Source organism: Neofelis nebulosa, chromosome 2 (genome assembly GCF_028018385.1).
Source record: "Neofelis nebulosa isolate mNeoNeb1 chromosome 2, mNeoNeb1.pri, whole genome shotgun sequence".
Classification (NCBI taxonomy): domain Eukaryota; kingdom Metazoa; phylum Chordata; class Mammalia; order Carnivora; family Felidae; genus Neofelis; species Neofelis nebulosa.
The window spans coordinates 213156598-213181092 of record NC_080783.1 but is presented as its reverse complement, the minus strand read 5'-3'; the positions used below and the strand labels follow the sequence as shown (position 1 = coordinate 213181092).

Here is a 24495-nt window from a genome sequence, read left to right as displayed (position 1 = left end):
GCCATTTGGGGGTGACAGGTTGGCAAGGAATGTGCCTGTGGCTTGAGAGATGCCCGTAAACACCACACTCTGATTCAGAACGCTGTGATTAGAACACAGACGAGGCTTGTGTGGGTCAGATACCTCGTTTTTGTAAAGATGTCGAAAGCTGCAAACCACTTTATAAGCTATTTTTTTTTTTCAAAAAGCCAAGCAACCCCTGAATGTATGCAAAAAAGCGTTTTAGGAAAATCTGAGGCTATCAGGCTGTAATCTCACTATGGCATTATCCACTGGATTGGAACTCTTAATGAGGCCAGCTGCCTTTGCCCCTCCCCTGGCCTCAGGAACAGGTAGGCTCCCCCCTGGGGCAGTTAGTTGCCTCGGAGAAAAAACTTGGGAGTAGGGTTGTTCTTAGAGGTTAAATCTCAATAGGCCTATCTGTTGGCATGAGTCCTACCAGCTGTCACAGTTGCAATGTCATGGGGTCCCCAAAACATGTGTTGGGTTATAGGAAGCCTTGACCCCTATAAACAAGTCAGGTGTGAATCCCACTGATGGGAGAAAGTCCTGCCCAAGAAATGTTGTCCCCACTGCAGGATGTCAAATGACTAAAAATCTAACAGCTATGGTAATACAGTTCCTAACGATTTCGTGCATAGCATCTTTCCCTCATTTTCAGTTGCAACGATAACAGTGCGGACTTTGTGCGTTTTTACACATATGACTTCAGAACTCTAGAGACAAGGAAGTAGAATGTTAACGAGAAAGCAGAAGGAAAAGGGAAAATTTTCTGTTTGAAGCAATCTCCCCAATAAGAAAACCGAGTGAGAAAGATTGGATGTTGGATGGGGCCCCGGGTGGCTCAGTCGGTTGAGCGTCAGTTGGACTTCTGCTCAGGTGGTGATCTCATAGTTCGGGAGTTCGAGCCTCGCATCAGGCTCCCTGCTGTCAGCACGGAGCCTGCTTGACATCCTTGGATCTTCTGTCCCCCTCTCTCTGCTTGCTCCTTCCCACTCGCGCTCTCTTTTGCTCAAAAATAAACGAACATTAAAAAAAAAAAAAGGATTGGATGTGGGACCCTAGCCCATCGTGGCCTCAGCTGCCTAAGCTCAGTAAGGCCCCCCTCGTGTGCCCACGGCCCTCTCCACGGATGCATCATCCTCATAGGTAACATTTTATTCATTGCCTCTCATGAGCACAGTATGCATTATGTACTCCTCACAGCAGCCTCATTATTGTCATCCCCATTTTACAGATGAGGAAACCAAGGCTCCAAGAGGTTACGCACCTTGCCACAGGTCACGATTTATGAGTGGTGGAACTGGAGGTCTGCCCCGCAGCCTGGCTGCAGAGCCTGGCCTCACACGGCCCCTCTCCTAGTGCCTCCGTGCCGCATTAGAATTGCCTGCTTTTGTTTATCTTCTACATTAGACTCCAGCAAGGTTCCTGGAAACTTGATTCATCCCTGTCTTCCCAGAGGCCTAGTGCTGGCCTGTGCATGTGATAGCTCAGGAAAAGTCATTAAATGGGGCGGGGACGGGGGGGGGGGGGGCGGGGGGGGTGCAGAGGCAGACACAAGGCTCTCAGCAGGCTCGTTTTCCTGGCTGTCTTACTTTGGATCCTTGGTTTCATTCTGCCCAACCGATTTTTTGGTGTGTTCAAAATCCAAATCGTCGTAGCGGATATTTGGCACGGTTTTCTAGGTTCAAGGCTTAGTGCAGCCAGAGCTCAGCAATTATTATTAACCCTGTGGATTGAATGTTGTGTCCGAGCGGGTTCTAGAAAGTAGATTTCTGTTTGTCATGGAACTCTGGGGAAGAATTTCTCCTGTCAACTGAGCCAATCTTGAGAGGCCTTCACCCTCTCGCAGAATGCCCTCTGGTTACGGTTTCCGCCGAAAGGAGTAAAATCCGTGGAGGAAAAATGCTTTTCCACTTAGTCCTTGAAAGTGGATAGAGATGAGAGGGCTACAGGTCGGAGAGGAGATACAGCTCTTGGCGTGACAGGCTTCTCGAACTTCCAGACACTATACTGCAGTGGGTATCAGAGGAAGTTTTAACCAATTCATACACTCCAGTGCAAAGTATTATTTAGATAGACCGTTGAGTCCTTTTAGAGGACTGTCATATGTTTGGTTGAACCATTCAGTCGAGAATCCTGGTATCTCGTAGCTGTCACCTGTTCACAGTATTTGAAGATAGTCTGGGTTGACCTTCTGTTCTCAGCCTAATTGTTTGTGCTCAGTCGAGCACAGTATATATCTGTAGGATATTTAATTAAAACAGAAGTCTTGGACACACACACAGAGTAAATGCAGGCCCAATCCATCACTTTGGTGGGGTCAGTACACACAGCCCCCAAGGAAGATGACAGTGGTAGGTTGAATAAACCGGTCTATTGTACTAGGAAGTCACATGTTTGACACATACACTCTCTCCTCATTCACTGATTGTTTTTGAACCTCACTTGGTTGATAGACATTGACCATGACAAATTTCTCAACCGACTAATAGCCTAACATAAGCTGTACAGGGGTATGCGTATGTGTGTGCAACATCTGTCTTCAACTAATAGGGCCGTGACACAGTTACTCATCATATAAGCAAAGAACAAATCGCGGTTGGCCAACTGTTGACCCTCAGGCTGAAAGGCAAGATCAACCGAGTGGAATTGGTTAGCTCTCCTTGGGTCACCTTGTTTGGATTTATAGTTGCTAAAGGAAAATGACGCGGAGTGTTTTCACGATCCTCGTCTTTGGTTTGGGGCCTCCGGCGTATGTCAGATAGCACTGGCCAGACGCAGACCTGGCCTGTATTGATCGCCGTCCCTGGGTGGATATCTGCCGAGTATCAGCCACTGTATCAGCAGCCCCTTCCCTGGGGGAAGAGTCGTCCCTGCCGTACCGCCGACTCTCTGACATTTTCATGGAGTTCAAAGCTCAAGTTCATTTGGTGCTGACATTTTGGATTAGCTGGTTGACTGGAAGGCCTGCTTCTTTCTATACACTGTGAAATTTATAAACCGCAGCAGCTGAGAGCTTAAAATGGCCGACAAGCCCCCAGCTGGCAGCAATTAAATCCACCACCGACCTTTGGCTAAACAAAGGTTTGTGGAGGCAGGGTTGCTGCCTATGCACTAAACAGACTCATGTTTTAAACCATCTTTTATGTCAAGCGGGGGTAAGAGACGCCGTCAACTAACGAGAGGTGAGCGGGCAGAGGTTTGCCACCTCTTGTGTAACGGACGATCCATCGTCCCCAGGATTGCCAAGACCCTGCCCAAGACGCAGCACGTCTCGACAGTGAAGGTGATCGCGAGAAAGGGAGCGAGGCAGCCGGGGGAGGCCAGAGGCTGGTCCGGCAGTGGTGGGCCAGAGTGCCTTGGACGTCGACCCTCGGCTCCAGCATCTAGCCTCCTCCTTCTCTTTTAACAGCCGCCATCATCCTTTAGGCTGAGAAGAGAAGGCAGGAACGAGGAGAAGGCCACAGGATGCCATTTTGTACCCATTCAAGGAGCAGAAACTTGAGGATCTAGACCAGTACTGTTCAACGCGCAGTTTAAATTTAAATTACTTTAAAGTTTTAACATTCGGTTCCTCAGTCCCACTGGCCACATTCTAGTTGCTTGGTAGCCACTCGTGATCAGTGGCTGTGTTACTGGACAGTGCTCTCTTCTAGACAGGACCGAGTGTTGAAAGGATGTAGATCGCAGGGAGTGCACCGTTGGTGGGAGTGTAAATTGTTTCAGCCACTTTGGAAACAGTTTGAATTGTCTTGGTAGGCGAACACTGATGCCTGGTGATCCAGCAAACACCTCCTAAATCTGTATATATCCAGAGCAGCTCTTGCCTCCATTCCCCAGGAGACGTGTATGGGAATGTTCATAGCAGCAAACCCTGGAAATAGCCCTTGTACCACCCACAGGAAAATGGATGGATGGTAGTATATCCGTGCAATGGGATGATGATAATAAGTAGGTACGATAGATGATTCTAGGTGCACACAGAAGGGTGGCTGACTCTTAGCAGGTATGTCTTGAGGGAGAAGTAAGTCCCAAGACATAAAAAGGCAATGACCGCCTTTTTGAAAAGCCTAAAACAACTAAAAGCAAAGACTATACTGAAGATTCAGAATAGTAGCTGTCTTAGGTGGAGGAGGGGTGGGGGGGCACAGCAGAGGACCACACAGAGAGATACAGGTTGTGGCCAGTGATGGCGTTTTTGTGCTGGGGATGATGGTTTCACAGATTTTACTCCACCATTTAAAACCAAGAAAAAGGCCAATGATGACAGTAGGCCTTGAACTGAGGATACTGATGAGCATAGTCCTAAAGCCCAGTTCAAAGAACTAGGGAATTAGAGTCCTTTCCCTCCAGGTGCCCGCAGGCTCACAGGGAACATGAATACATAAAAGTTACTTAAGAATTGTAAATCTAAAGTAGACACATGGTACTACCCAGTCACAGAGCGTGAACAGACAAGATCACTGTTTACCTACGGCCATACTGCTTTCAAAGGGTAACCTGAATTTACAGTGCCATCATCGATAGATGGAGAGGACAGTTCCATCACACAGTGGCCTGCCCTGGAGAATAGCACTTTAAACTTCTTGCTGGCTTACAAGGTTTGAAACACCAGCTTACTGGTTTTTGTTCATAATTATTTGATTAAGTTTGGTGCCATATTTGTGGACACACATTGACTTTAAGTACACACACACACACACACACACACACACACACCCCTGCAGCCTCCCACTAGGACCTCAGAGGTTAAAAATTCAGGTGAATTTTGGAGAAGAAAGGATAGTTTTTCAGGTACCAACAGTGATGAAGCAGTAGGGGATTCTGGAAAGAGTTCCTTTAATGCCTTTGTGCTCCTAGGTAAGAGCATCTCTAAACCACCCCTTCTGATAGCCCCTGGAGTTATGGCTGTTTCCTCCTATGGCAGAGCTGAGCTCTTTTTTCTTCTGTGTCCATGGCCCTTGAAGCCACAGTGAGCTCCTCCTATCAGCAGTGTCTGAGCACTACACCCAGCCTCCCCTGGATGGTTGGTTGGTCACAGAATGAGGACCTTGGAAATGGGAAGACAGTGTGCAACCTGTTGGAAAGACAGATAAGAAACCTAACAGAGGCAGTGTGTACCCACAAGGGAGCTACTCTTCCTTCCTGTTCTCCAGCATTTGGGTGGGCTTATAGTTAGCAAGTTCAAAGATGTGCTGGGAGTGGAGGTGAGTTGGGTCAGTGAATTTTGGGGAGGATCCTGAGGGATGCCACGGAGTCAAGAAATAACTGTACGCCCCAGCCAACTATTTGCTAATGTGATAACACGGGGTACACTTACTTACATTTTCAGCTATTCCATGGTTGTTACAAGATGTGATTTCCAGGAGCTCAGGTCCAGAAACAAGCCTCCTTTCCTTGACTTCCCTGGCTCCTTTGGATCCCACCGGAGGAATTTAAGACTCTTAGTAGGTTTTCTTCGCGTCAGTGTAGCATGTTGTTCCCACTCTTGGTACTAATGAAAAGATTGTTTCTTTTAAGGAAATTACATGTGTTAGCAAAGACATTAATTTCATGACCGTGCCTTCATGTCTCTTCCTTGGTTTTGATCAGCGGGCTATATAAACACAAATCCTTGACCTTTCTGTCAGGAAGATATGATTCTAGCTGGTTCACATTTTCCCTTAACTTCGTTGACCTTCAAGGCTCAGAATCTCTGGTCTTCAAACTCTCCACCAAAGTTAGTACGCCACCTTTACTTTTGAGTTCCATGGTTAAAATGGCCCTTATGCTGACCCCCTACCCACCCACAAATGCATTCGTTCAATTACTCAACTAACATTTGCTGCTTTTCTACCATGAACCAGGTACTGTTCTAGATCCCAGGATAGCAGTGAATGAAACAAAATTCTTGTCATGGAGCTTATGTTCCAGATGGGGCACCAAGCAATAAGTGAATATTTTATCTAAGTGGGATGTGAAGCAAATGTGTGCTGACACATGGCTGACTTAATCTAATTTGTAGTTTGAAAGTATCATTCTCGTTGCCATGAGGAGAACGGACAAGGGTGGAAATAGAATAAATTACAAGACTGTTGTAATAATCCATTAGAAATGCAGAGATTGTTTGTTAGTCATGACAGAGATGGAGTGGTAGTTGGATTGGGAGTACATATGGATGTTGAGCCTGTGGACCTCCCAGTGGATTGGGAAGATGTGGGGAGAGGCATCAGGATGAAACCTTATACTGAAAAGCTGTTGGGGGCGGGGGCCACCTGGCTGGCTCAGTCAGTTAAGCATCTGACTTTGGCTCAGGTCACGGTCTCGCGGTTCACGAGTTCCAGCCCCACGTCAGACCCTGTGCTGCCAGCTCGGAGCCCGGAGCCTGCTTCCGATTCTGTGTCTCCCTCTCTCTCTGCCCCTCCCCTGCCTGTGCGCGCGCTCACTCGCTCTCTCAAAAATATAAACAAACAAACAAAATCGTATCTTGTTCCTCTTGGAAGGGCTTCTGGGGCTTCTGTCACGATAGCCAGAAGCTCTTCCAGGTGACAGAACAGGAGGACTGCCTTGGGAAAAGGACCCTTGATGAGCCTGCCCTTGGCAGGCTTGGACCGACAGTAGCTGTCTCGGGGGCCAGGCAGACAGAGCAGGGCTTTGCTGCCTGGGCAAGTGTGCCACGCTCCCTGCCCTGGTTTGCCAGCACCCTTGCGGGAGCAGGTGTCCGACCTCGCCACTGGGGACTCCACGGCGGGCGGCTCCTTACACTTCCCTTCCTCGCCTCAGCCGGTAGTTAGCATGTAAACAGCCAATTAAATCTTGAGACCAACGTTTACAAGGCCGAAATCTTCAAGCAGAAACGGAGATGGTGTGTAGTGGGAATATGTGAGTACATGACATGAATTAAAGTTGTTTCACCCCTTCCCTCAGTACAGATCACTGAAACCTCTTTACAGGCTTCTTACAGCATCCCTGATGAGCTCATGTAGTGGTATCTCGGGCATCCTTAGTGCTGAACTTCTAAAAATGTACCACTGGACTTGTGGCTCTCTGGCACATAGCAAACATCAACCAGGTATGGGACTTCAGACACCACGGCCCGGTGAGCGGAGGGTTGACCTGGGTCCAGGAGTGCTTTGCGGTGTCCCAGTGTCGCGTAGCCTGTGCTGAGTTTTTAGACTGTTCCCGTCCGTATTAGTACTCCCGTTTGCCCAGTAGGGCACTTTTCGCCTTAGCAGTAAATTTCTGCACTACTGTGAGTACATGGTTCTGAAGCTGTGAGTCAGTGCGCGAGCCTTCCTGCTTGCCGCTAGCTGTGTCTAGAGAGGGTTGTTTTGCTTCGGTGGAATCCAGGAACAAATAATGAAAAGTACAGCGAGTACAAGGCCGAGGACAGACCCGGCGCACTCTTATCAGTCATCTGAAATATGCACAGCCTTTCCAAGACAAATATGGACTCCTGTTTCTAGGAAAACACCAAAAAGTACTTACCAATTACCCTGTATATGGTTTGTGGAAAAAGACAACATCAGCCTACCCCGAAAGCCATGGCAAAGCAGATTCCTTTGGGCCACCGACAGCCGGATGGCGTGAGTGAGAGTCGCTGCAGAGTCCCAGACTGTGGCCTGGGACCGGTCCATGGAGCGTTTCTGCTCCCTCATAGGATTCCTGTGTCCCTCGCCCTGGGCCCAGACAGCTGAGCTCATCTTGAAGAAGCCCAGAAGCCTGGTGTCCGCTTCCTAGATGCCCCGGTGCCCTCACCGTTCTTGTCCCTTGCGAGTCCAGAGGCGCCTCTCCTGAAGATTCCTAGAAAAGTGGGGTTTTCCCAAGGAGAGGGCTTAGGAACAACAACAGGAGTCGTCACCGGTAGACAGCCCACGTCCTGTGGGGCGCAGGCGCGGCCGGCACGATTCTGTTTGATCCTCACTGCAGTCCTGTGAGGTGGGCGTCCTCATCCCGTTTTACAGACACAACTGGAACCCGGGGTGCAAGAAGCCCACACACTTGTCCGTGATCACACGGATGATGGCAGAGACAAGGCTCTGGTCAAAACTGGAGTCCTGAGCAGCACTGTCTTCGTAGCGAGTGCGTCCATAGCTGATGCCATCGCTTGGTTCCGGTCGCGAAAGTTAGACTCTGCCTGTGCCACGTGGTGCTTTGTATTTCAGATGAAGAAGGAAATCGTGTCAACCGTTATGCTTGACCTCCTTGCTTTCTGTCCCTTGACCCATCCAGGACTCAAGCCCAGAGGGTTCGCAAACCGCGCTGCTGCACCGGGCCCCAGGGGCTGCTGCCCCGCTATTCTGAGCGCCAGGCAGAAGGGCAGGAGCAGCTCTTCAAACTGACAGACAACGTTCAGGACGAATTGTAAGTGGAGCCTCGGGAGAGCACCGAGTTATCTTTTCTATCTCTGAGTCTAAGTAGTTGCTGTTGTTCCAAGCGCCCTCGTGACTCTTAGGCGTTGGAGTGGAACTTGTCGAAGATTCCTTGACCCAAACCTTTTACAGGTTTAGGTATCACTACTCGCGCAAAGCCTTTGACTTCAAGTGGAGGTTCTCAACCTGGGTTCCACAGTGGGGCATCTGGGTTTTGTTTCTAGAAGGTGGTGGTGCCTCTCCAGTTTGTTCAAAGAGAGGAGATCGTGAATGGGACGTACTCAGTTTTAAGGCCTTTTTCTCTGTAAAATGTCCTTAAACTTTGGTGTTCTACTGTTTGCTGCAGAACAGTAATGAAAAAAAAAAAAAAACAGAAACAAAGGGCAACTAGTGTCTGAAAATTTTAGAGAAGCAATTTTTAAGACTTTTTTTTTGATTGAAAGAGAGCGAGCGAGAGTGTGCACAAACAGGGGAAAAGGGCTGGGGAAAGGATCCCAAGCAGGCTCCACAGTCAGCACCGAGCCCGATGCAGGGCTCGATCCCACGACCCTGGGATTTTGACGTGAGCCAAAATCGAGAGTCAGACGCTCAACCGACTGAGCCACCCAGGTCCCCCAAGAAAAGCAATTTTTAAAAGAGTGTTTTGTTACTCTTTGAAAGGGAGGCCTTATATACCTAGGGTCTTGGAGTATTTTTGGTTAGTGAAATTTTTCCAAGTTGACACAATAGGATTCAGTATATCACTATCTTAGGATATTCTGCAGAGACCTGTTAGCATTAAAAAAAAAGCTCATTAACTTAAATTGGTGTTAGACCCTCCAGTCCAGAGAAGGCAGTTGGTTGTGCCTGGCGAGTAGCAAAATGCTTGTTTAATTTCTTTTAATGCTCATTTCTCTCCTTTAAGCTAAAGCAAGAGAGGGAGGGCTCTGAAGGCCATGAATATTTTTTGTCTGATGGAGGAGTGTCTGAAGCAGAGGTTAATTCAGGATAGGCTTCATTGTCATTGTTAGAGACAGCGTTAAGCTGACCTCATCTCATATTTTTATAGCAGTATTTGAATGGAGACATCAAAAACCAAGTCCAGAATTCATCTGTTGCTTGCTGGGTAGCATGGCATCTTCCCGGATGCGTTTTGGGTAACTCAGGCCCCCTGCAGTGTTACTGGAAGGTCTCTTGATGAGACATGATACTGTTTCGGCTCAGGCTGCCATAAAAAGTACCATAGTTAGGGTGACTGAAAAAACAGAAATTTATTTTCTCACAGTTCTGGAGGTGCACCTGCCAGTTTGGTTCCTGGTGGAAGCTCTCTTCCAGCCTTGCAGATGGACACTTTCTGTCTGAGAGAGAACATGCAAGGGCAAGAACTCTGGTGTCTCTTATAAGGACACTAGTCCTGTAGGATCAGGGCCCTGCCCTTAAGACGTCATTTAACCTTAATCACTTCCATTACTTCCTTCCTCCAAACAGGGCCTTGGCATAAGGCTAATGCAGGGACACCGTTCCGTCCACAGCATGATTCTTGAATATGTTTTGCTCTTTTAGTCTAGCCCTGGCTCTGGTCACCATTGCAATACCCAGAATCCCCAGGCAGCTTCACTCCAGGGGGGACTTTCTATTCCTGCTTCCTCGGGGGAGGATTTGGTGCCACAGCTGCCCTTTATACACCTTTGCTGTTGGAACTCTTGGATCAGAGGCCCAGAGAGTCATTCCTCAGGTCTAGCAGGGGGGCATGGTTCAGAGGCAGCTAGAAGGGCAGCCCCAGGAGCCCTGGGATTTTCGTTTTAATAGGCACTCAATAAATATTTGTTGAATGAATGATAGCTGGATAGCTGCAGTATGGCATTATATTAATACACGTTCACTTTTCCATCTTTTGGAGGTTTTCTGGTCAAAGGTTGAGATTATAAATTATTGTACGTTGTGCTTTTCATTTCCTCCCCCACTCGCCGCTATTCAATTCAAACCATCTCGGTCCTTGTAAAGTTCATTTTCAGTAGAATGGCATGTGCCAAAAACACAAGGGAGAGATGGTGTAGGACAGCTAACGTAGGATCGTTCCCAGTGAGATACACGCACATTGAAAACAGAGCCAACGTAAAGCTGGAAACTGGAATCAAACTGAAGTCAGTAAAATAGATTTCGTGAAACCCTTGAAATTTATACAAGCTGGGAAAAGATATTGGCATGAATGAATTTTGACTCTAAAGATGAAAACCATGTGTCGCTACCCAAGTTTGTGGGTTAAATCTCGCCAGTGAATGTTGAAGAAAGCACGTGACCATGGCCTTCCTCGGCATACAAGGAAGAAGCCATCGGGGAACCCGGCAAATATTTCTCTGAAGTATTCTCGGTTGTCAGGCTGGGTCTTCATGGTGACGTGAACATTAGAATCATCGCTTTGCAAGAAAGGAGTTTTCAAGAAACGCACACAACTGCCAAATTATACCTCTGACTTTTATCCTAGACTTGTAATTAAAAACATATTTAAAGACCTAATTATTTGCATATTTTCCTTCAGAGTTAACCCCTTAAAAGGGTCTTTAATACCTTGCTCTACTGTTCTAACTAAATGTTTCCACATTTTTTTCCAGTTAGACTCACTGTTTCACTTCTGGAAAATGTTGTGTAATTACTTCCTGATGTAGTGAAAACCCCACAAAGTCCCCAGTGCCATGGGCACTTCAACTGTGTTCTCCCAGATCAAGTTTCATTTAATTTTTTTATTTTATTTCATTAATTAGTATTAACAAGATAGTTACTGACATACGATTTAAGGTCTGGCCGGCTAAAAAGGCTTCGGTTTTTGGAAGAATCCACTGCTTCTCTGGTATGCTACAGAATTATCGTTGCTTCCCATCCTTTGCAGTTTTGGTTTTGAAATAGGATCCTGGGTTAAGATGATGTTAAAGTAAAATTTGTCCAATCTGATTAAATTATTTTTTCCTTGTAACTAGTGTCTCATCTGTAGCCAGGGATCTCATTTTCATTTAAGAAAGAAGAAGAAAAAGAAAGGAAAACAAGTCCCTACTTTATTTCTACAACTTTATCACAAAGTGACCCACCAGCATTGTAAGCCTTAGGGTGGCTCTTACCTTTTAAGAAAAGGTTCCCATGAGCAACCCACATGACCTAAGAAACTGCTCTGATCTACCGTTTCCTGGAGTTTGACCACTGGATTGTATTTTTTATTTGACTTATTTTTTAAAAAAATTTTTTAACATTTATTCATTTTTTGAGAGACAGAGAGCCAGCACAAGCAGGGGAGGGGCAGAGAGAGGGGGAGACACAGAATCCAAAGCAGGCAGCCCGACGCAACGAACCGTGAGATCATGACCTGAGCCAAAGTCGGACGCTTAACCAACTGAGCCACCCAGGTGCCCCATGGATTGTATTTTTTAAATGTTGTTTCAGACAATAACATTTATGAGGTTTTTATTTTAGTACAGAGAAGTATAAAAAAAAGAAAAGAAAAATAGCCTGTTAACCCAGCAGCCAAATAAGCTCTTTCTCTGTTTGATGAAAGGAATTCGTGCACATGGTCAGCACATTCAAGTACAAAAAGAAACAAAAACAAAAATAAAATTTTCCTTTCTTGCCCTCCATGTAAACATACTTGTGTATGGCATTTTGGATCTTGTCTTTCTTGACAAATTGCAGATGAGACAGAAATCAGAATTTATTTTTTTTAGAGCACAGATTATGGTGGTGATTCTAACAGCATAGAATCACAAATATAAGCCTTATGGTAACATATATAGTCTCAAAACAAAAACAAAAGACGAGTCCTTTTGAGGAATGGGCTAAAGCTCGTTAGCTTTCATTTTCTAAACCTGGAAATACTCTGTCAATAACCATAGACACTTAGGGAATTGGACATTCTTGGATATGCCCCTGAATTAAAACTCATTTGACAGATTAGCCAGCTGTGCCGATAAAAATGAATGGCTTGACTAAATCTTTAGTAAGTTAGATCAAGTTTTTTTTAACTTGACTACTGGGTAAGATATATCCAACATACAAAGTTGCCTGTGCTCTGACAAACTCCTGAGGACCTTACAATGTGAATTCTCTGTCAGTTTCTAAGACTACCTAAGGCATAAATGTATCGAATGCTAGTATGTGCCAGGAAGAGTAAGAAATGTGCTTTCCTTGCAGAGTTCGCAGTCTTGCAGGGGAAGCAGACAGGATTACCAACTATCTGTAACATATGATTGCTTTTAAAATAGAAGCGTGAGCCATGTGTTATGAGGCCTCAAGGGGAAGTGATTAATTTATTCTCGGAGAGCCGGGGAAGGCTGTGGACAGTTGGCCTGGTCCTGCAGGATGAGGAGAACGTGCCCAGGGGAGAAGAGAGAAGGGCCCGTATACAGAGAAGGGTGCCGGGCCCAGGCACAGATGGTGGCTGAGCTACTGGCATTTCTGGAGGTTTGGGGCTCACCAGGTGTGGTGGCAGCACCCATGTGGGAAGGTGGCTCACAGCCCAGAGCCTAAGAGCCACAGCGAGTTCACCTGTCCTATAGGCGGTGGTGAGGTTTTGAAGACGATCCCACTCAGAATTACATATTAAGGACGGAACCTTGCCGACAGCAGAGAAATGGATCAGAGTCAGATGAGACAGGAGGGCAGGGCAGTGGCGGGGGCGAGGGGTGGGGGGCGGCCAGCGGCGCCCTGGACATAAGTGGCCCGGTGAACAGTGGAGGCACCTCTCGCTCCGGTGGCAGCGACAAGGATTGGGGAGGACGGAGTCGAGGGTATCTGGGGAGAGGGCATCAGCGTAATTCACAGTCCTGCTGGCTAAATACAGATTCGGAGTGAGGAGGGGGTGAAAGTGACCCCAAGCCTCTTGCCCATTTGGCTGTACCAAGATACCGAACAGCGAGCATGACAGGCGGGGGCAGGGAGGGGGGTGGAGGAGAAGGAGCAGCCTGGCTGAGCACATCCTGAGTGTGAGGATGTGTGGGATGCATTTGTGCGGAAAACCAGGCTCAGACACAGATTTGGGGGTCACGGATGGACTCAGAGGGGTGACACATTTGGGGGGTGGTATTCTAGGAGCACTTTTGCAGTAAGATGACTCAGAACTTTTCCATTTTGAAATGACTCCAAAATTGAGTAGAATATGGATATACAAATAGAGTTAATAAGGCAAAAAACAAAAAGTGGGAGGAAAACAAAGAAATCAACTTGAAGAGGGGGGGGTGAAGCAGTTACTTGGCAGATTGCTCTCTCCCCAAGGACCAGTTAGTTGGTCCTGAACCTGTTTTCCATGTGGCTGCTGAGAAGGGCACTCATTTCTCCAACCTGCTGACGTGAGGGTCTGGGGACTTGTAAGGCCCTCCCCCTCCGTCAGGGTCACTTAGCGTCTGTCTCAACGGAAGAAGGAAATTGTGGTGGCCGCCATCAACGGAGCACCTCTTCCGTGCAGAGGCGACGGGCAAGGCCGGCTGGTCGCATGTCAGCTGCGCGACTTGGAGAGGGCGTCGCTACCTACCGCCGAGCGAGAGACCGCAGCTAACGTTGGTGATGCCGTTGGTGGCCGAGAGTGCCCGAGAGTGCCCCCGTGGTGTTCGTGGTTGGGGGATGTTGTTAGCAAGAGTGGGTTTTCCTTCTGTGGCATCGGACCTTGCCAGAGTGACCCACTGTCAGCACCTGTCACCTCGGAGAATGATGTAAGCCATGTGCCCCAGCCTTTCTGAAGAAACTTTCTGACCTTGATCCCAAGGTCGAAGTCCCCTCTTTCTCCCCTTAATTTTTCTTTTTTTTTTTTTTAACATGTATACATTCTTGAGAGAGACAGAGACAGAGAGACAGAGCATGAATGGGGGAGGAGCAGAGAGAGAGCGAGTACAGAATCCGAAGCGGGCTCCAGGCTCCGAGCTGTCAGCACAGAGCCTGACGTGGGGCTCGAACTCACGGACCACGAGATCATGACCTGAGCCGAAGTCGGCCGCTTAACCGACTGAGCCACCAGGCGCCCCGCCCCCCTTTCTCCCCTTAAAGGATGATGAAAAGTAAAACTTTTACCTAAAGGCTAAAAATCTTATTTTTTTATAGGAGCAGTTGTAGTGTCTGCACCAACCTAAAATGTATCACCAGGGCGCTGGGTGACTTCCCTAGTTCCCTCCATATTTGAAGGGTAGAGCTTATCCAGATGCTTTGTGTTTCAGGCCACAATTTTTTTCATCCTCCCTCCCTGTGGGTTCTTACTAGGTCAAAGGCTGGAAGGATGTGCTCAGGATCAGCCTGAGACCACACTGGCTTTCTTCCTGTGTCATCCCCTGAGGTTTCACAATCGTCCCTCATTTATGGGTCAGAAGCAGCCCCGTGTGAAACACAGTTGTTCCAGAAAGACAAGTGGGAAGCCAGGGGTCTGGACTGGGCTCCAGGGCAAAACCCCGAGCCTCTCAAGTGGAGCCCACGAAAGCCTGTGGAGAGAAGCTTCTGCAGAGGATGGCCAGGAGGGGAGGGAAGCACCATGGCTCTGGAGAAGAACGGGACAGAGGAAAGCGCCTTTAGCAGAAGGAAAGCTGCCTCGGCCAACTGCTCCGATCACCCTGAGCTGTGGGTCCCCTCACAGATGAAATGCTTGGGATCTGTCTCCACAACAGGAGACCCCTAGTCTAGAGCCCAGTTTTAATTATTCTTCGGTGTGATTTCCAGATTTTGTAACGAAAAGAAAGATGACCAACAGGAAACCCCGAGTCTTGGTGGTTGGTTGTAGGAGCACTAGGGAAGCGTCAGGGGGGAAACAGAGGGCAGAGCTTTGCAAAGTCAGTCTCTGGGTTCTTGTTCCAACCGTCGTTGGGGACCTGGCACCCCAGCCGTGGCTTCACGGTCTCCCTTCCTCCTGCTCTCCATTGTACCATTGACTCTGATCTGCTTTTGATTTGAAAAGACTTTAGAAGAGTTCACGGAGGGATGCCTGGGTGGCTCAGTCAGTTAAGTGTCTGACTCCTGATTTTGGCCCAGGTCATGATGGGATCGAGCCCCACATCGGGCTCCTCACTGAGCATGGGACCTGCTTGGGATTCTCTCTCCCTATCTCTCTGCCCCTCCCCCCCCCCCAAATAAATAAAGAAGAAGAAGAAGAAAAAGAAGTTCCCGTAAATGTCCAGAAAGTGTTTCTAATGCGTGGTGGCTTCAGGGCACGAAGGGAGCCCCTGGTCACAGAACAGAGGTCTATCACGTTCACAAAGCTGTTGCTCTCCCCTCACATTTCTGTGTGGCCGTGAATTCTTTAGGCGTTCCTGGCAGGTAGTATCCCCTCTGTCGTCAGATGAAGGAACTGACCCAGAAGGACAGCAGCTGGGCTGCTCAGGGTCGCCAGGCCTGGCAGCGTCTCCCTGCCCTCGCGGCCTGTGTTTCCGCCTCTGTGCGAAGATGCCTCGGGAGAGCACCCGAGCTCAGGGCCTCGCTTCCTCCCAAAGCAGTCCTGGCCTGACTGAGGACTTGTGCCCTCTGTGGCATCTTGGAAGGAAGTCTATTTTAAAGCCTCTAAAAGTGTTCCAGTATGGAAAGTGCACTAATAATTCAGCCACCCTGGCCCCGGTGTGAGAGCAGCTGCCCGGATGGAAAGGCCTTGGCTCTTTCTAGAGGCTGTGCCTAAATGTCAGCTACAGCAGGTGCCAAACGAGTGAGAGTGGGGGCAAGGACCAGAGGAAAGGAAATAAACTCAGTTGAAATTTTTTTTTTTTTTTTTTTTTAACGTTTGTTTAGTTTTGAAAGACAGCGTGAACAGGGACGGGGCAGGGAGAGAGGGAGAATCCGAAGCAGCTCCAGGCTCTGAGCCGTCAGGACAGAGCCCGGCGCGGGGCTCAAACCCACGAACCTCAAGATCATGACCTGAGCTGAAGTCCAACGCTCAACCAACTGAGCCACCCAGGCGCCCTATCAGTTGAATTTTTAATGCACATTCCTGCTCTCATCCCAACTGAGGTGGCCAAGTTTGGGGTCTCTTGAGAGCCCATTGCCTGCCCAGCCCACCCGTGCTCAGAAACCTTATAAGCTGATCTGGGTTTTCGTGCTAGTTGCGCGGCAAGTTCTGGCCCTGCGGTGCTTCCTCTCTGTCAGGATGCTTTTTTCATTTCTCTCTCTGTCTCTCTCTCTCTGTTTCCTCTTTTCTTTCGCCAGATGACCTATTTTATTTTTTTACTTTTGAGAGAGAGAGAGAGAGAGAGAGAGAGCGCGCGCACGCAAGTTGGAGAGGGGCGGAGACAGAGGGGGACAGAGGATCCGAAGCTGGCTCTGCGCTGACAGCAGCGAGCCCAGCACGGGGCTCAAACTCACGAACCTCGAGATTATGACCCGAGCCGAAGTCAGACTCAACCGACCGAGTCACCCAGGCGCCCCGGGACAAGCTATTTTAGATTCTGTTTAGTTCGATGAAGTGATAATGCTGTCCCCCTAATACTGTCAGAACCTGGAATGTGGGAAATTCTGTGCTAAGTGGCCTGGACACCAAAAGCTGCTGGGTACTCCTAATTTTGGCATCGAGACTTTACAAGTCTGCATTCTTGCATTGCCACCCAGTTAGAATAGAACAATAAACCCCAATTTTTGTCATGCAAGGCTGTAATTAAAGTGGCAACTGGAACAGGCAGATACTTACTGAGCGTGTAGGGGGTGGCTCTCTCGGTGGGGGTGGGCTCCTGGGGAGACGTGGGGGCGTAGGAGGCAGACCCCACTCTTACCTCAGCGTAGAGAGCCGAGGGTTTGGCAGTGCTTCTGAAGGTAAGCAGCTAGGTATTCAGGAGCGGGGGCAGGACTGGAGGATTCCAGGCAAGCTTCATGGAGGAGTTGGAACTGGGAAATCGTCAGGTGGGAAGACTTTCGATAGGTTGTGCTCTGGAAGGGTGGCGGGGGGGGGGGGGGGGGGTCTCTCTAAGCCTGCAGGCGAGCGGGTGCCCAGCACATGCTTGGGTCTGAAAGGACACGGGCCCGTGCCCCAGCAGCCCATGCCCGGGCCTCCATCCCCTCAGTGTTCTGTGACCGCAGAGAAACAAAGCCATCCTGGGACCCCAGTCCCCAAGCAGCTCCGGGGAGAGCCTCCCTCGGCCCAGCGACCGCAGTTTGGAAATTCCAATCAGGACATCAAGTCCCAGGGGGCCAGAGCTTGACAGCCAGCCTGTCGTCAGCTCTTAGTATTCTTGCCGTCATCTGGTCTCTTTTGCTGTCCCTCGACGTCGCCGCCCCATTGTGGGAGGCTGTCACAAGATGCCACAGAGGCAGCCAGGCCCCGGAGAGCTGCCGCGGCGGTTTCCAAGGGTCACTGCCCTTCATTCAGGAGCTGAGCTGAAAGGTTTGACGTGCATAAATTTCCACTTTAAATCTGTGAGCTCCATGGAGGAAGGGGAATGAGATTCCCCGCCTCCCCCCAGCCCCCCAAGTGGCCCTACAGCCCCTGCAAGTAAGGACTGGAAGTTAGTCAAATCGGGATTATAGCTTTCCTTCAGAAAGCACTTTCCAATTTATTAGAGTTTTCTGAACACGCGGTGGTATTCTCCCGGGTTCCCCGTCACCGAAGCATGGAGCAGAGACCGGGCTGGGCCACCTCGTTGGAACCGTGACGAGGAGGGACCGGGGTGCACGTGTGCGAATGCTGGAGGCGTCGTGCCGCCTTCTCGCAGCAGCCTGCCTGGGAAACCTCGTTAATTCTGCCTTCCCCCTGCGTCCCCACCACCCCGCCCGTGTGAACGTTGTCAGCGGCTACTTCAGTGGGTATCGAACGGCATTATGTTTTCTCCCTCTGTTCTGCCCAGCAAAACCCGGTTGCATTTCCTCTGGGCCTCAAACTCCCTAAAAACTCTCACTGAAAAAGAAACCCCGCACAGTGCAATTCCAGGTATAAAATTGTACTGTTGGTCGTCGTCCCGAGCTACTTGGATCCAGCACCCCGTGTACGGGGCCATGTGCCATACGGGCCCGGGAGGTCACTGACACCTTTAGTCCAGATTTACAGATGAGGGAACTGAGGCTCAAGGGGTAGTAAACGTGAGGGAGCCTGGTCAGGAGCCCACACACCAGGCCTCCTCCCCTTCCTTCGGCTCAGTGACCGGGAGTGGCCCGGCGCCGTGGGTCGAGGCCACGCTCGGTGTGCCCTTCTGACCCTTCCCCCTCTCTCACAGCTTCATAGCCGTGGAGAACATCGACAGCTACTGCGTGCTCATCTCCTCCAAAGCCGTTTACTTCCTGAAAAGTGGGGACTATGTGGATCGAGAGGCCATCTTCCTGGAAGTCAAATACGACGATCTCTACCACTGCCTCGTCTCCAAGGACCACGGGAAGGTGTATGTGCAGGTGACCAAGAAGGCAGTGAACTCAAGCAGTGGAGTGTCCATCCCTGGCCCTTCCCACCAGAAGCCCATGGTGAGTACCCACCTGGCCTGTCTTCTTCGTGCTGCCCCCCCTCCCCCCCGAATTGGCCTATTCCGCGGCTGAGAGATAGAAAGCGCCCCCGGATCGCCTCTGCCCTGCTTACGCTTTTCAACAGGGATTCACTTTAGGTTTACGCTGGGCGGTTACTAATCCCCAGGGGTACCACTTCTCAGTCCTGCATACAGAAGGAGCTCAGTGTGTGCGTTAACTGGGGTGACGCTGCCCTCCCAGCTCTACCAGTAACGACCCCACCAGTTCCTCGGCACTTGTGCCTCCACTGCCCGTCGGTACAGCACAGACAGCCATGCCAGCTCTAGTTAGTGGGGGGGACCTAACGACGTGATACGTGGGGGGGGGGGGGGGGTTATCCCTAAAATGCGACTCTTCGGTGCACTGAACCTAAGGTCTTAGAGCACACACTGGCTCCTCTGTCGTTCCTCCTCTATTAACAATTGCAAACTTTCCTCTTCTGCACAAAGAAGCAGTATCTAGCGTAGCGAAGGCCCTTCCCCGGAATAAACTCAAAATAAGTATTTGTGAATAAAATGGATACATTGCCTCCAAAGGGTACAAGGTACTGTCACAGCAGGACTTGCATTTGAAAGCTATTAGTATTTAATAACGTTCCTATTAATAACCAGCATCCATTAAGGATGTGCCCTGGGCCAGGCTGGATACTAAGTACTTCCTGAGGGTCACGTGCTGTTGCGCGGCCGTCTTTCCCACTTGACTGGTAAGGAGGCTTGGTGAGGGCAAGTGCCTTGCGCGAGGTTATATGGCCAGTGCTGGAAGGAACTGGGGCTTCAAACCCAGGTAGTAGGACTCCAGAGCTGGCAGTCTAGACCACTTTGTTTGCCGCTTCCGCTCGGAGAGACCTGTTGGCTCAGCCGAAGCGCGTGTGAGGAGACCTGCCATCTCCATAGTCTGACTTGGTGGCTTTTCGTGAAACCCAGGTGTTCGTCATGCTCACTTTTCACCCGGCATGCCGCGCTTTTCAAAGCCGCTCTTGAGAATGATGTGCCATTCAAAATGGCCCTGCTTCTTATCCCCGGCTCTTTCTACAGATCAGAAACCACAACCAACCTCGCTGGGCCTCTCTCCTCAGCCTCCCCTTGACCTTCCCCTGCTCAGGAATGCACTTGGGTTTGGCTTGGCTTGTGCAGGCTCCCCTGGGGTCATCGGCTTAAGCCAGGGCTGGTAGATTCACAGAGTTCACACCCAGAAGTTGAGTATTTCCACAAGTTCCTTTTTGTGATAGGGAGCCTTGCCCAGCTACACTTCTCTCCTTTCAAAGCAACTGAGCAACTCAGCATTCCTGATAGGAAAGGCCTCGAGACGTTAGTTTGAGGATTCTTCTTCCCTCTTTGACTGGCACCAGACATTAGAGGTGAACCCCCTCGGTGCAGCCCTTTCTTCTTGCTCTCGGTCTTGCCTCAGCAGACCCCTGTCTCCTCAGAGCTGAGGCTCGCTGGCTCTCGGTTAGAGGGCATCCCAAATGTCAGATAACTGTGGCTTGGCTACCCCGTCACCTGGGACGTATGTCAAAGACGCGGATTCCAGGAATCTGCCCGCGTCCTGTGATTCGTTTGGCCTCCACCTCGGGGGCAGGTCACTCATTCTGTTCTGCTCTCCAGGTCCACGTGAAATCGGAGGGCCTTGCCGTCAAGTTGTCACAAGAGATAAACTATGCAAAGAGCCTTTACTATGAGCAGCAACTTATGTTAAGACTCACTGAAAATCAAGAGCGGTTGGAGCTGGACTCCTGAAAAATCCCAGCTGCCAGAGAGACGCTCGCAGACACAAGCCCCAAGTCAATCGGGAGGAAAGGCCCAAAGGCTTGGCCTAAATCAGAGGCAAAACCGGAAAAAGGTTGGGGGGTGGGGGGCTGTCAAGGAACGAGGGGGTGATACGAACGGAAACCGTATTAATTCGTGGGTGGGTTGGGGGGTTCCTTTAGATTACGGGGAAGTAATTTTCAAAAGGTATTGGCTGAATAACGTTAAAAAAAAATGTACTGAGATGAATCTAATTTTTAGATTGCCCTGTATTTTGTTAACATGTATATATGTACAACTGTGTGTTTGTAAATATGCAGGAGCGTTTCTGAGCAGGGCCTGTGACGTGTGTAAAGGTTTGTTAGCTGTAAAGTAATATAAAGTTATATTGGATCTTCTATTGTACTAATTCTACATGTGTAATTCAGGGTACTCGCTACAAAAAAGGCATTCTTGAAAGGTGAAGAATGTTCCATGTTAGCTTTGGAAACCAGAGTATTTGCAGGAAGAGGACGGAGGAGGGATGGGCGGCCTCGAGGCTGGAGCGGGAGGGCAGCCCCCAAAGGAGGTGGCTCAGAAACCAACCCGTCTTTTATTTATTTCCCGCCCCACCCCCCACCCTCCCCCACCCCCTTTTAAGAGTAGTTCCTAGATTATCACAGATTCTTTTCCCTCCATCTGTCTGTTTGGCTTTGTCCTGACTAGTCTTGCACACACACACACCAGCATTGTAAGTCTGTCTTGGGATGTTGTCAGAGAGGATCAGTTTGAAACACCGGTAGGCTCTGTTGATTTCGAAGGGGAAAAAAAAAAAAAATCTCACACAACTGTTGGTTTTAACAAATCAGAAATCCACAGATCTATCAGAAGTCCACCGTTAAGAATGCCCTCCTTTCCTTTCGGAACAACAACAAGGAGAAAGTCCTAGAACTCTTTTTCTCTTTTGATAAAGCCACAGGCAAGCACCACAGCCGCCCAGCCCTGGGCTCAGTGATGGCAACACTGGGACGAGAAGGGAGAGGGAGAGAGCCTCAGAAAAGGGAATGAAATCCGAGTATTAAAAAGCTGTTTGGCAAGTTCTTCGTGGAACCAAGATTTGGCTAAAACATCTCTTGTCCTCGGTGTTAAATTCCAGCCAGTAGCAAGGCCTGGTATGAGTGCCCTCTTCTGCCTGGGTCTTGTTCTTGTTGGAATAAACAGGTTGCAAGCGGGAGCTCACTCTAGAATGAATGACTAGCCTTGTGATTTTAACGTTTTCATTTTGATAGAACTAATCAGTTTCAACAACCTCGTCCCATGTGGCGGAGATCGAAAATGACTCAGCGGATCAGCGGATGTGTGCAAGGTTTGGGTGTTTGTAACTCTTGACCCAAACCCTTCCAAGACTCACATGAAGCTGATCTGTCCATCTCACCATCCCTCCCCTCTGCGCACATGCGCGTGTGCGTGCGTGTTTTTAAAGAAGCAGGAAGGGAGCTTTAGCCCAAGTGCTCGAGAGCTCTAGCTAAGTGGGGTTTTCGAGGACCGCCTTGAACCCCAAGGTCTGTGTGGTCTTCGCCGACTCTAAGTTGGTGGGTTGCCGCGTTGAAGCTTAGCTCGCGAAGGGTTGGGGTGGGTTTGGGTTTGTCGTTTGTTGGCGTGTTTTGGGTTTTTTTTTGCTGGGTGCCAGTCGTGACTGCGTCCCCTCACGCACAAGATCCCCAGCAGGGTGACCTGTGTCTTCCTCACCCACCTCCTCCTCTGCGCCCCACAAGTCTGCCTTGTGATTTTTGTCGTCAGTGACCCACTGCCAGAGATCACCGTCCCTTAAAGGTGAAACTCTCAGAAGGGTTGTTTGCCTCAGTGAGCCTTCTGTCGCTTTCTGGAATGAAGTCGGTGGAATTTCGTAAGACTGACGAGGGCAGCCTTGGGTCCCGTTCCCCACCCCCCCCAATGGCAGCTGTGACGCAGCCAGCCGGTGGAGGGCGCAACGCTGCTTCCTGAGGGACCCAGGGAGGTGTTCGGATGCCCTCCTCTGGGCTCCTTTCTAACGTTAGCTCTAGAAACAGTCGCGCATCTCCGTGGGTCATGCGAGCCCTCGCTGCTGAAGGGGCCTGAGAAGAGGCTCCCGCTAGAGCTCCCTCACGCCAGCCACGGTGGGAAGGCTTCGGTGGGGCTCTGGACTTCGTTTCCTGCTTGGCCAGGAAAAAATTCAAAGCTCTGAAGGAAGCAGGCCCTGCCCCTGGCTCCTTGAATGCCCCATTTCTTTTTCAATTGGTGTTTAGCCCTTGATGTCTGAGACTTTGTTATGATAATTTCTACCGATTTTCATGCTGTCCCAAATACACAGTTTCTCTCTGAGGAAAGTAAAATAAATTGAATAAGGAGAAATTGGATAAGGAGAAATCAAAAGCCATCCTAATTCCCTGACCGGCATGGTTGGCAGACCCAGCAGGGCCCTGCGGCCAGTGCTGCTGCTCTGCCCCCCGGGGAGGGCTCCCCCGAGGGGCTCAGGCGGATCCCCTGCGCCCACCGACCGACCAGAGGGCAGGAAAGCGGACCTCTTAGCAGCCCCAGCTTGGTGGGTACTCACCTGGGTGTTCAGAAGGCTCTAGGGCCACTGTGTTTTTAAGCATCATCTGTGCCTCAAAATACCATAGTAGCTGCTTGATAAGATCCTGGTTCTCCACTGTGTAAACATGATTCTATACAATCACCCATCTGTTAAGACTCTTTCGTCTGTTTCTCATATCAGAGTCGTTATTTTTCTTCCTGTGGAATAAAATGCTTTATCAACTTCCCAGACAGGTCGTTCTCTTCTGGTTTCTTGGTGTTGCGCAGATTCTAGAACCGGTGCCAGTGATCGATGCCAGACACATCCCGACGTTCACAGGAACATATAACCTGTCCCCTCGCTCCAGGGAAGCATGATCCTGGGGCAGATCCTCACCTTGAACATTATTTCACTTTCTAAGAGTAAGCCGCCCGTTCCGTGCTCCAAGCCCGGCTTTGTGCGGCCAGCCTCTCACCCCACCACTCAGGCGAGCAGCCTGGGCCCCGGCAGGGAGGAACTTCTCATATTTGCTGAGAAGGGGAGACCCCAGGAGGAAGAGCTTTGGAGCTCACTTCGGACGTGTTAAGTTCAAGGTGCCTGCTTTGATGCAGAAGGCAGTGGGGCCCACGAGTCTGGAGCTCAAAGAGGTGAGTCCAGGCCAGAGGCGCCCGATTGGGAATCATCAGCACACATATGACAAGCGGAGCCTGGATGAAATCCCCAAAGGAGTTGAGGGGGAGTAGCGAAGAAAAGAGGCCCCGGATCTGAGCCCTGGGGCTCCCCAAAGTCTAGAATTGAGACAGACGGAGGGGAAGAGCACAGGAGATGGCAGGACCATCCACAGACACAGACATGAAGCCAGGAGGGCGCGGGTCCTGGAAGCCGAGTCCAGAAAGGTTTCAGAAGGAGGGAGGCTATTAAATGCTGCTGATAAATCAGGTGGGTTGAGGACCGGCAACACTAGGTTTCCAGCATCGAGGTCACCGGAGCCTTCTAGAGCAGTCTGAGTAGCGCGGAGAGGGTAAGAGCCAGATTGCGCTGGAGTCAACAGGAAAATGGGAGGGGGGGAAGCCGGAGACAGAGCACGTTGACAGCTCTGTGGAGTAAGCTGGCCGTGAGCAGAAGGAGAGAAGTGGCTGGTACTTCGAGAAAGGGTGGGGGGCAATAATAAAGGAGGACAGTGAAAGGGGACAAGGGAGACTGGCCAGGAAGAGGGGTGGATGTGGTAGAAACTTCAGAAGATTCTCGTTCCCTCATTTCCGTTGCTTCTCTTTGGTCACATCAGCAGAGAGGTGATGGAGGTGGGGGGGGGGGGGGTGGGGGGGGACAGAGACCTGGAGGAGGAAGGGAATATAAGACAGTCACTGAAGATCATGGGCAAGGCAGCAGACAGGGAAGTATGTGCAGCAGGTCAGCCAGGAAACACGGAGGGCCCGTTTGAGGTTGGGGATCATGCATT

The 24495-nt window shown here is 49.9% G+C and overlaps 1 protein-coding gene and 1 non-coding gene across 9 annotated transcripts in view; both read left to right on the top strand.

The window, feature by feature from the left end:
• The window catches only part of VPS13D (vacuolar protein sorting 13 homolog D), a 258246-nt gene extending 234961 nt beyond the window's left edge, over positions 1–23285 (top strand). For all 8 annotated transcript variants that reach the window (XM_058719034.1, XM_058719033.1, XM_058719032.1 and 5 more), the window contains 3 exons: positions 8215–8346; positions 18479–18719; positions 20363–23285. In XM_058719034.1, coding sequence (XP_058575017.1) covers positions 8215–8346; positions 18479–18719; positions 20363–20494 — 505 coding nt within the window. In that variant the 3' untranslated portion in view covers positions 20495–23285. The remainder of the gene's footprint in view (positions 1–8214; positions 8347–18478; positions 18720–20362) is intronic.
• On the top strand, positions 18924–19064 carry LOC131505929 (small nucleolar RNA ACA59). The gene has a single exon (XR_009258679.1). It is a non-coding gene; the product is annotated as a small nucleolar RNA ACA59 (small nucleolar RNA).
• Positions 23286–24495: the final 1210 nt, after the last annotated feature.